Below are 12,325 nucleotides of genomic sequence, written 5' to 3'. Positions count from 1 at the left end.
ATATAGTGGATATTCAGTAATAAGCTTTTCATGAAGGAATCCGCATATAAAAAACTTGTCCACATTATAAAATAGAAAATGGGCTGCTTCTCAGCTGCAGTGTTGATGACTTTAGGCCGCCAGTCCTGACAGGTAACTAGCTCGCTTACGATGGAGTGGAGTAGCCTGGCACTTGACTAGTTACACCGCGTTCTTTCCTCACTTCGACTCACTGGCTTGCTGATGACGCACATGAGGTACCTTCAGGACAAATCGGACCAGTGTTGCTTCGATTCTGTAGTTTACCATGCTCAATGAGGTCTAATTCTCACCATTTCCTCCTCCATAGTTTGATTGGATTATTACTTTTAAAAATGATGCTGTCTGGGCACTAGTGGCTCACGCCTATATCCGAGCTGTGGCTGAGATCTGAGGATAGTTGCTTGAAGCCAGCCCAGGCAGGCCAGAAAACCAGAAGTGGCACTGTGGCTCAAAGTGGTAGAGTGCTAGTCTTGAGCATAAAAGCTCAGGGACAGAGCCCAGGTCCTGAATTCAAGTCCCACAGCTAACAAAAAGAAAAAGAATCATGCTTGTGGCTTTGATAGCAGTAATAACCCTAATAGTAAAAAGTCCTTAATGTTTCTCTGATTGCAGAGGAAAGTGGAACCATGATTGCTTGATGATCGATGGATTGGTTGCTCAATTAGGAGACCAAGTTGAAAAACTGTGGAAACGGGATGAAGGAGGCACAGGAAAATATCCTCCTGCCAGTCTGCATGTAGGTTTACAGTAACATGCTGCTGCTTTAAAAGTGTGTGCAAGTTGGGGGTGAGGAGACAAGCGGGTAGGCTCTTGATACCTGCCAAGGCGAGGGAAAAGAAGGGCTGGGTGGATGGAATGACGGGTTGAGTGACTATACCATGCACTGAAGTTTTTATCCTTTTCTTTTATAGGCACTGCTTGACATCTATTTATTAGAGAATGTCACTGAAGCCAGCAAACATTCTGTTGTATCCTTTACATTTTTATAAAAATATTTATTATGAAATTTCAGATTAGTAGGCATCTACTACAATCTCAGTTTTGTATTTGAACTTTTTAACTCTTAATTCTAAGTATTCTGGGGGACATGATTCTTGGCTTTTATCAGATTTTTTTTTTTTTTTTGCCAGTCTTCGGGCTTGGACCCAGGGCCTGTGCACTGTCCCTGGCTTCTTTCTTTTTTCTTTCTTTTGCTCAAGGCTAGCACTCTGCCACTTGAGCCACAGCGCCACTTCTGGCTGTTTTCTATACATGTGATGCTGAAGAATTACACCCAGGGCTTTGTGTATACGAGACAAGCACTCTTGCCACTAGGCCATATTCCCAGCCCCTATCAGATTCTTGAGTGTGTAAGAACCATTGCTTTTGGGGGGAGGGATGGAGCCTAGATTGGGGCAGATCACTTAACAAGCATCTGTAACTTGTACCCCAGCGGGAATTGAAAACAAAAACAACTACTGTACTTTTGCCAGTGGCAAGTGCTGAAAATTAATACCTTGTAAGTTTGCTTCCTATGACTGTGGGCATTATTTGAGACCTGGAGTCTTCATGATAATATATTTGTATTGGTTTCTTAGTCTAATAATGAGTAGTTCGTTCAACAGTTATACAAGTTGTTTATTACTGAAGCTTCCAACTATTGCCTGATAACTAGAATTAGATTGGTAGCATTGTTTTTAAATTCAACGAACAAATGTCTTACTTTTCACTTAGTTTTGTTTTTGAGGTGTGAAGTTCATCTCTTGGTGGTAGTAGTTAGGTACTGAGAAGAAGTGAAGTTCTCATGGGACTGGTGATACATGGAATAGAATTGTATTCCGCAGCTGTATATCCAGTATAGCCTATGTGTTTCACGCCTCCTTTACTATTGAATTCTACCGCTACTATGCTAAACATAGATGTGGACATTCTCTTTGTTTATTATCCTTAATCCTTTCAACTAGACCATTTATTTGCTGCTTGATATTATGTATTCTTTTCCAAACAAAACGGATACTCCTATTGAATCTTTTCCAACTGCCTTTGCCATTTCATGGGGCCAGGTTAAACTTATTCAAGGATTTTGGCTGATAGATCATAATGACTATGAGGTGAGTTTGTAGTTCACTTAGGCAGTTTTCGCAAGTAATGAGAATTGTAGGAGGCATACATAACTACATTAAAGTTGATCTTAAAGATGATAGTATATTTCTAGACATGATATGAGCACTGTGTTTAAGGAGTACCTTCACCAATGACTACTTCAGGCAGCAAGAAACAGGGCACAATGAATGGTTCAGAAGCTCTGGCTGCCAATACAATGAAATTTACAAGTGAACAACAATTATGAATAATGTGAGCTGAATTTATGCTAGAGATATGTTGGGAATTTTGAGTAAACATTAGAACATAAAAGTTTGACATTGATATATGAAATTGGTGGTGGGAAGATTTTATGTAATGGTCTCAAATGTATGAGTTTCTGAAAAAAGTTTTATTCTTTAGAATGAAGTACAGCATAGATTAGTTTTTTCAGCTTGTATGTAAGCTGATTTTAGTTTGATTTCTGTGATTTGTGTAAATACCTAGGACTTACTTTGACCACTTTTGCCATCCTTTTGCAGAGTGGTTTAGATCTTCTCTTTCACCCAGTTACTGCAAAGCCTGTGTCGTGGCAACATGCGAGGATTATCCAAGCCTTCATGAGTCAAGGAGAGCACAGACAGGCCCTCCGGTACATTCAGACCATGAGGCCTGCCGTCTCCAGGGAGAGTGACGTTGTCCTCCACCTCTCCGTTCTGCTGTTTAATAAGTAAGTGTTTTCTGTGGGCATGGTGGCACATGCCCGCGTAGTTTCAGGTATAAGAGGTGTGCTGTGTAGCACACAAACCTGCTGTCTAATTTCCAGACGGTATTACTCTGTCGAAAAGCCTCTTTTACAGTTTCCAGAAAATGTAGCCCATATGTGTCCTCTACATTAAGTGCAGAAATAAAACTGAAGTAGTTCAGTGCCATTCATAACCAGGTAGGTGGCTCATGCTTGTAATCCCAGCACTCAGGGAGCTGAGGCCAGAGGATCTTAAATTTGTTTTTTGTTTTGTTTTCCACCAGTCCTGAGGATTGAACTCAGGGCCTGGGCATTGTCGATGAACTTCTTTTGCTTGAGGCTAGCACTCTACCACTTGAGCCACAGCGCCACTTCTGTCTTTTTCTCTTTATGTGGTGTTGAGGAATTGAACCCAGGGCTTCATGCATGCTAGGCAAGCACTCTACCACTAAACTACATTCCCAGCCAAGGATCTTAAATTTGAAGCCAGCTGTGCTACATAGAGGTACTCTAATATCAAACTGCCACAAAGTTTTAATATTTCAAACTAATCCCTTACCAAACTTGTGTTTGAGACATCTCATGAGATATCTCTGTGATCTCAGACTATTTTTTATTTAGTGGTGAAAATTTGAGAGATTCTATATTACTGACTCCAAACACTTAAAATAATGTTTCTCTCCAGGCTAGTGGCTCATACCTGTAATTGTTGCTACTCAGGAGGCTGAGATTGTGGTTCAAAGCCAGCCCAGGCAGGAAAGTCCATGGGAGTCTTTTCTCCAGTTAACCACCAGAAATCCAAAAGTGGATCTGTGACCCAAAATGGAGAGTGCTAGCTTTGAGCACAAAAGCTCAGGGACAGCACCTAGACCTTGAGTTTCAAGCCCCACAACCAACTCCCCAAAAGAAAAACTTTTCTAAAACTAAACTTGGGCAAATACTGCTTTCAGGTGCATGGTCGAGGCCTGGGATTTGTTGCGCCAACATTCTAATAGGCTGAATGTGGAAGAGTTATTAAAGCATGCGTATGAAATCTGTCAGGAAATGGGCTTAATGGAGGATTTGCTGAAATTGCCATTCACAGACACTGAGCAGGTAAGCATTTTTTAGTCAGTGTAAACTTGCCAGAAATTCAGTACATTGATGGAATACAAATCATTTTTTTTGTTCTTCCTAGGAATGTTTAGTGAAGTTTCTACAGTCCAGTGCCAGTGTTCAGAATCAGGAGTTTCTTCTAGTTCACCATTTGCAGCGTGCCAATTATATCCCTGCTTTGAAGCTAAACCAGACTCTGAAGATTAATCTTATGGTACGATTCGAGCTGTTGCATTATCTAGTTCCTGCTGGTTAGGTTTGAGTGTGTGCTGGTCCCTCCAGTCCTCCCACTTTAGTTAGAGCGAAGGAGAGAACATTATGGAGAAGCAGTGGAGGGCTAGGGTGCCCGGTGGCATTGGCTCCGGCGGTTGTGTTGTGGGCATTGGGACAGCTTGTGAGCTGGTGCGATTGCGCAAAGCCATGTGAGGTAACATCCTCCCCCTGGAGGGGAGTGACGGGCACACTGCACACAGGGATGCTTAGTGACACAGCTGCTGTGTTCCAGTTAGGAAACATCAAGAATTGGTGTTCGATTTGGGGGGTATGGATGGGTAAGCAATCAAATGTGTATCAAGACTTTGGTTTGTAGGCAGGAGGAAGACAGTCTTGGGTTTTCTTAATCTAAAATGGTGAATGTGTAACTGTAACTTCTCACATTTTGTCAATTAACTTTTTACCAACTATGATATATGTTTAATAGAATGATCGTGATCCTCGTTTGCGGGAGAGATCAGTGGCTCGAAATTCTATATTAGATCAGTATGGCAAAATCCTTCCTAGAGTCCAGCGGAAATTAGCCATCGAGAGAGCTAAGCCTTACCATTTGTCAACAGCATCAGTTTTTCGAGAAGGTAAGATATAATTGGAGAATGTCATAAACTCTTGGGCTACCGAAGATGCTGATTAGATAAATGATTACCGTTCTGGAACTCATTATCTTAAACAGAGCTCACTTTTGTCCACTCGTATGCAGATTCATCAGTCATGTGCTTTTACTGACTGCTCTATACCCAGAACTAGAGGGCTTTCTTGGGAGTTATTTACAGTTATTTACTAGTAGCGTTATAAAGGAATTCTTTCGATTATTCCATTGGAGTCTCCTGTCCAACATTTTAAAATTGTGTAAAATATTTGTTTACCATCTCCTAAATACCCAAATTGTTAATTTGACTAAACCAGAATTGTAGCTAAACCGGGCTGGGAATATGGCCTAATGGCAAGAGTGCTTGCCTCTTACACATGAAGCTCTCGGTTCGATTCCCCAGCACCACATATATGGAAAATGGCCAGAAGGGGCGCTGAGGCTCAGGTGGCAGAGTGCTAGCCTTGAGCGGGAAGAAGCCAGGGATAGTGCTCAGGCCCTGAGTCCAAGGCCCAGGACTGGCCAAAAAAAAAAAAAAAAGAATTGTAGCTAAACCAATATTAATGATCATCATTATTTCTTGTTATTTCTTTTATTAATAGGATCCTATTAGTGATGAAATTAAATTTTACATTCTCCATTTTAGTTTCTAGACCTAAACCATTGTCAACATTTCCAAAGAAAACTGTAACAGGGGCCGTGTTAACAAGGTCTACTTTCATCAATAATGTGCTCTCTAAGATTGGAGAGGTGTGGGCAAGCAGTGAACCTAGAAATAGCCCCTTGCTTCGTAGCAGGTATGTCTTCTCCTTTGCTTTCTGAAGATGGACTGCCCTAGCAGTCCATGCATATTGCTATAATTTAAGAGTGTTTATTTTTAAACTTAAAAGTGACATGTGTTTATTATTTGTAAATATTCTGAAACATAAACAGTAAAATGTGAAAGACCTTTCCTCTTCCTTTCATCTCAACCTCCACATTTTTGTCCATGTTGTATGGAATATATAATCAAATGTTTAATTTTTATTTTATTTTTTTTAGTCCTAAAATAGAACAGCCATCTCCTGTAGTGTATTCTCTCCCACATCCAGAGCTGCCGGAAGCATTTGTTGGAACACCAGTTTCAAAAACATCACAGAAAATTTCTAGGTGAGAGCTTATTTTTATTTATTTATTTATTTATTTAGCCAGTCCTGGGCCTCGGACTCAGGGCCTGAGCACTGTCCCTGAGCTTCTTTTTGCTCAAGGCTAGCACTCTACCACTTGAGCCACAGCGCCACTTCTGGCTGTTTTCTGTATATGTGGTGCCGGGGAATTGAACCCAAGGCCTCATGTATACGAGGCAAGCACTCTTGCCACTAGGCCATGTTCCCAGCCCAGGTGAGAGCTTATTAATAAGTCAATTCCTAAAACATCATATTGGAAAATTATTTTTTAGTCTTAACACTTTACAGATACTTTAAATTCTTAAGGTGAAAGGTTTAATCTTTTATTATAATTTATTCATGGGTATAGTATTTTTAGGAAATTTTATATCATGGCATTGATACTGATTAATGATTTTAGTTTAGTGAAAAGAAATAAGCCTCATTAAAACCGTGAACAAAGTAAAGTATTTCTTTAATGTTACCTCATTCGTGTACCTCTGAAAGAAGGTTATTTGGGGGTAATTATTAATCTTGTTTGGTTCATATTGAAGCTTTCTCCTTGCAGTAGTCCTAGCAAAGTGTCTTATGTTGTTCATATGCACTAATGCTTTCATTTGACCTATGTCTTAGAAAATTTATCAAGGTTTACATTTCAGTGAACTGGTTTGCATTATAAAACATTGGAGGAACCTGGTGCAGTGGCTCAAGGGAGTGCCATCCATGAGTGAAAGCATAGCAAGAGTCCCTGGGTTCAAGCCCCAGTACTGACCCAAAAAAAAGAGGCTGAGCTGGGCATCGGTGGCTCATGTCTGTAAATCCCAGCTACCGAGATCTGCGGGACATGGTCAAAGCAGGAAAGTCCATGAGACGCCAGTTTACCACCAGGAAATCACAAGTTGCACTGCTGCTCAAAGTGGTAGAGTGCTAGCCTTGGGGAAAAAGAGCTCTGGAACAGCTCCACAATGGAAAGACCTACGACGTTCATGGTTCCATAGGATTAATATAGTAAGAACGTCCATACTGCCAAAGGTGATCTACAAATTTAGTGCAGTCCCCATCAAAATCCCAATGAGATTCCTCACTGAAAGTCTCCACTGAGAATTCAAAAGTTGGTGTAAAGCAACGGAAGACCTTGACTAGCCAGTGCCGTTGAGGGCGATGACAGCACTGCTGGTAGTACCACAGTCCCAGACCGCAAGCTCTACCTCAGGCTTCAAGAACAAACGTGTGGGACCGGCACAAAAACAGGCCCAAAGATCGAGTGGAACAGCCTAGAGAACCCAGAAATAAAGCCAGATACTTAGAGTTTCACATGCGACATGAAACTTTGAGACTGCTGTGAGATGGGATAGGAGAAAACATTACAAGTCATAAGCATTGGCAAGAAGAGTGAGTCCCAGGGGCACAGCAAGGATTGGCAAATGGATTACATCAAAGTGCAAGGTTTCTATGCAACAAAGGACACAGTTACAATACTAGAAAGACAGCCAACAGATGGAGAGATCCTAACCTGTAACACATCTGACAAAGCCTAACATACAAAATAGGCAAGGAGCTCAAAAAGACAGGTTGAGGAAGGGCTCAACATCTCTGGCCATAAGGGAAATGCAAATCAAAACAACACTGAGATTCCATCTCACCCCAGTTAGACTGGCCAACAAATGCTGGTGGAGAAAAAAGTAACCTATTGCACTGTTAGTGAGAATGTAAACTAGTACAACCACTCTGGAAGGAGGGTTAGAGGTTCCTCAAAAAAACTAACCAGAACTTCCCTATGATCCAGCCGTCCCGTCCCTGGGCATCTACCCAGATCATTACAAGTCAGGAAATGGTGAATGCATCACACAGCCATCTTCATTGCTGCCCTAGTCACAACAGCCATGATATGGAAACAGCCCAGATCTCCACAACAGATGAGTGGATCCGAAACGTGGCCCCCTTACACGATGGAATTTTACACAGCCATTAGAAAGAGCAAGATTCTGTCATTTGTAGAAAAAGGGGAAGACGTAGAACAAATCAAGCTAAGTGAGGAAGCCATGTTCAGAAAGACTTCTGAGAGACGAACAGCACATTTTGTCTCATATAACTACATGATAATGTATACAGGACTCTAGGCATTCACACACAGACGAATGGAGGATGCCCTTAAGAGAGGAACCCAAAGGTGTAACTTCCCTAAGTTTAGAAGACTATGGAAACAAATTTCAGGAAATGGCTGTGGAAACATGTTTTGGTCTTTTGTTTGTTTGGTGGTGGTTTTGTCTTTTCAGGAGGGAAAAGAAGGGAGGGTGGGTGAACAAATCTAATCACAGTATTTGGTATACATTGTGGAAAACAAACTACAACTCGTAGGCAGGAGCAAGAACGGGGAACTGGGGAAAGCAAAGAAAGGAAAGGATATTATTCAAAAAGAATTGTATTCATAACCCCCCTGTATAACACCTTCTTAATAACAATAAAACTTGTTAAAAACAAAAAGCTTTTAGAGTGCACAGGCCCAGAGTTCAAGCCCCAAGATTGGCACAAAATAATAATTTCCATTTTCCCCATTGCTGGTAGATTTGCTTTCTTCCTGGGCCTCCTAAGTAGCTAGGATTATAGGCGTGGAACTACCAGCACCTGGTTTGTAGGTTGTATTTAAAAATGAGTGTGATCACCTCCGGTGACAACTCACTTGAACCTGAATGTGGAAGGGAAAGCAGTATTGCAGCTAGAGTTGTGACACCAGTGTGCTTCACTGTACAGAGAGACACTAGCCTTTGCGGGAAGTAGAGATACTGTGGTCATCAGTGAAAATGCAACCACAGAATTTAACCTGAAAGATTCACTTTCAAGTTTAAATTCTTTCTACAATTCCTAAAGTTGTTTTCATACTACAATAATTTTGAACCATTTAAAACTAATACTTGACATAAGATCTACATTAATGTACTTGACTGAAGTTAAATTTCTATATGGTTATGATACTTAACAGTGACTGTGCAAATCTGCATGATGGGTTACTAAATTGTTCCTTGAGATAATTCAGCAAGTTACCGGGAATGTTCTGGTTGTGTATTCTGCTTACAGATTGCTGGATTTGGTGGTTCAGCCTGTGCCCCAGCCTCCTCAGTGTTTGGAATCTGTTCAGCAAAGCCCCACAAGATCTCCTGGGTACTTACTACCCAGCTCATTGCCATTGAGTTCAAAATTAAAACGATCACATCAGAATACGTCTAGATCTTCAGAATTACTTTTACTTGAAACTCCTCTTATAGTTAAGGTTGGTATTACTTACCTGTTACCTGCATAGCAAAGCCTAGGGAGTTCTTACTTTTCAAGTAGCCCAGAGAAATAAGCTGTTTTTAATCGATATACCATTGACTAGTCATAGCTTAAAGTAGTTTCAATTTTTTTATGGTTGTCTACACAAAGTGCCATATTTTTTACAATCTTGTGTGTTTAGGGGAGTGTCATTGGAGTTTAAACTAAAGGGCAGATGCTTACTAGGCAAGGACTCGATTGCTGAGCCATGCTGCTAGCTCTGTTTGGTGCTGCTTGTTTTTGAGATTGAGTCTCCCTGTCATAATTGGTATTACGGGCCTACTACCGTGCCTATCTTCTTCCACTGACTTGGAGACTCAATGGACATGTCTGCCTTGGCTGCTCTGAAACATTACAAGCCCAGCACTCATTGTAAACCCAGCAGTTATCCTAATCCGGGCACACACATCTCCTTTAGTCATGCTTACAGGTATCAAGGGTCATCTTGTTTTGAACTATTGCTGTTTAATATTCTCTATTGCTAGTTTCAAATAGAATAAAATCAGGATATTATTTTATACCTGTGGCCAAAATAGTCTTTAAAAAAGTCTGTTATAATTACTAGACAGCTGGTGGCCCATGCCTATAATTTTAGCTACTTAAGAGGCTGAGATCTGGGGCTGGGAATATGGCCTAGTGGCAAGAGTGCTTGCCTCGTATACATGAAGCCCTAGGTTCGATTCCTCAGCACCAACCACATATATAGAAAATGGCCAGAAGTGGCGCTGTGGCTCAAGTGGCAGAGTGCTAGCCTTGAGCAAAAAGAAGCCAGGGACAGTGCTCAGGCCCTGAGTCCAAGGCCCAGGACTGGCAAAACAAAACAAAAGGTCTCATAGAATTTTCTATCTATATTTACTGGTGATGAGAGTGTATGCCCTTGTATTCGCATCACCCAGTTTGTTCTTACGTAAGTACTTCTATAAAACTAATTATGGAATTCCATTTATTCTTTATCTTAGAAAGCAAAAACTTTAGCCCTATCAGTTGCTTCTTCTGGATTTGCTGAGTTTACTCCTCCATCCATCCTAAGGTCTGGTCTGCGAACAACACCTTTAGCATCTCCATCTCTGTCACCTCGAAGGTCTCTGTCTCCGCCTTTGCGACTTAAAGAAACTAGAATATCATTCATGGAAGAAGACGTGAACACAAAATGGACTGCTGGAGTAAGTTTGATAGTAAGAGGAAAGATGTAATAGCATATGTTAGCTCCTGTACATCTTGCTAGAGTCTTGCAGATAGTGTTGTTGACTACATCGGAGCCCCGACTGAGCCACGCGCGCCATTCATCGCCCAGTGGAAGGCAAGGCCGGGGCTCGGGTACCAGGTGCGCTGCCTATGGCCAGTTTGATGCTTTATGGTGAAAAATGGGACTAGAAATTGAACTTCCTAATTTTTAGTCCATAGAAGTTTGTTTTGCTTTAGTGTACCAGTGTGACCTTGCTATTTGTTATTAATTGGCTTTATAATCAGTTGGATGTATCTTGGGAGCTTTACTGTAGATTTATAGTAACCCAGTCACTGGGTAATTATTGCTCATCTAGCCTGATCTGTTTTAGTCTGAAATTAATGGTATATTTGCCGGTTCTTAAAAAATTAACAATTGTTCGTTAATTTTGTTATCTGAAGAGAATGGATTTGGCACGGTTAGAGAATCTGAAGAGACTCAGAGCATGCAAAATGTGAATGTGATTAGAACAAATAGCTTAAGATGACTCCTCTTCGTTTTCTTTTTGTAATCTTCCCAGGCTTTCCATAAATGTGGCTTTCCAGCAGAAACTGAATGGCTAAAGAGCAAAGATAAAAGCCCATCGTTTTCTCTGAATATCCCTGCAAAGGATGAGGAAGGCATGGATTCAGGGTCACAAAGTACACCCTCACAAGGTGTGGAGAAACTGGATGTGAGCAAGGAGAGCAGCAGTGTGTCAGCGAGATCGGACCAGACCACCCTAGAGTATCAGGATGCACCGTCACCGGAAGACTTGGAAGATAGTGTGTTCATGTCCTCCAAGCCAGCAGACTCTTCCAGTGCACTAACTACTAATTTAACGGAACAACCTGAGAAGGATGGTGATGAAGATGTGATTTCTTCAGATGTGGAGAAACAAATAGGTAAGGACCATTCCCACTTCCTGACACATTGAATGAATCTCTTCCCTCCGCCCCCTTCCATGTTTCTCTTTCGTCAGGCAGCCTCCCTGGGTGCTGAGCATTAGCTGCCACTGAGAATACTATATTTGGGACAGGTACTGCAGTACTGTCGAGTTGGGGCAAGGGGGCAGGCCTTTGAAATGAGAGAAGTGGAAAAGGGAACTGCTAGCAGTCTAATGCTAAGGAAATAAATGGAAAAGAAGAAAAAGTGGGAACAGTCTCTTGAAAAGCAGTTGTCTGAGTAGTCGTAGGACATTGGTGTCGTCATCTTACTTGTTACTTGTGATTTACAGGCACGGTGGAAGTGGCGGAAGAGGCCATTTCAGAATTAAATGATGTAAGCCCCATTCAAGGAGTTGGAGCTTCTCTTGGTGTGTCATCGGTCCATGAAGGGTAAGCTTATGGAGACACACGCAATACTTCTTAAAGAATAGTATAGCAGGGCTGGGGATATGGCCTAGTGGCAAGAGTGCTTGCCTCATATACATGAGGCTCGGGGTTCAATTCCCCAGCACCACATATACAGAAAACGGCCAGAAGGGGCGCTGTGGCTCAAGTGGCAGAGTGCTAGCCTTGAGCAAAAAGAAGCCAGGGACAGTGCTCAGGCCCTGAGTCCAAGCCCCAGGACTAACCAAAAAAAAAAAAAAAAGAATAGTATAGCATTCTAGAGTAGAATATTCTGTACCTGATAAAGCTTGCTTGTATATTCCATACATCTTTTTATAGTTCCACAATTGCCATGAAGTCTACATTGCTATAAATATATGTTGAAATTCAGGATAGGAGTTGAGGCCAGGCTCTTTTTAATGTTTGGTGGTTCTGTCTTTGTTAGAGTTTAAGACTGGAGCACTGATAGCTCATGCCTGTAATCCTAGCTACTTTAGGAGGCTAAGGATCAATCATGGTTCAAAGCCAGCCCAAGCAGGAAAGTCTGTGAGA

At 41.5% G+C, this 12,325-nt stretch overlaps 1 protein-coding gene across 2 annotated transcripts in view; it reads left to right on the top strand.

Moving 5' to 3' along the window:
* Positions 1-12,325, top strand: part of Ahctf1 (AT-hook containing transcription factor 1) — a 54,407-nt gene that overhangs the window by 29,475 nt on the left and 12,607 nt on the right. For both annotated transcript variants that reach the window (XM_048357514.1, XM_048357513.1), the window contains 13 exons: positions 634-757; positions 933-989; positions 1,965-2,111; positions 2,625-2,812; positions 3,778-3,922; positions 4,005-4,136; positions 4,623-4,773; positions 5,431-5,581; positions 5,826-5,933; positions 9,005-9,197; positions 10,198-10,401; positions 10,984-11,347; positions 11,680-11,779. In XM_048357514.1, coding sequence (XP_048213471.1) covers positions 634-757; positions 933-989; positions 1,965-2,111; positions 2,625-2,812; positions 3,778-3,922; positions 4,005-4,136; positions 4,623-4,773; positions 5,431-5,581; positions 5,826-5,933; positions 9,005-9,197; positions 10,198-10,401; positions 10,984-11,347; positions 11,680-11,779 — 2,064 coding nt within the window. The remainder of the gene's footprint in view (positions 1-633; positions 758-932; positions 990-1,964; positions 2,112-2,624; positions 2,813-3,777; positions 3,923-4,004; positions 4,137-4,622; positions 4,774-5,430; positions 5,582-5,825; positions 5,934-9,004; positions 9,198-10,197; positions 10,402-10,983; positions 11,348-11,679; positions 11,780-12,325) is intronic.

This window comes from Perognathus longimembris, chromosome 11 (genome assembly GCF_023159225.1).
Source record: "Perognathus longimembris pacificus isolate PPM17 chromosome 11, ASM2315922v1, whole genome shotgun sequence".
NCBI classification, from domain to species: Eukaryota; Metazoa; Chordata; class Mammalia; order Rodentia; family Heteromyidae; genus Perognathus; species Perognathus longimembris.
The sequence above is the reverse complement of the archived record's forward strand: the minus strand, read 5'-3'. Positions and strand labels throughout refer to the sequence as shown.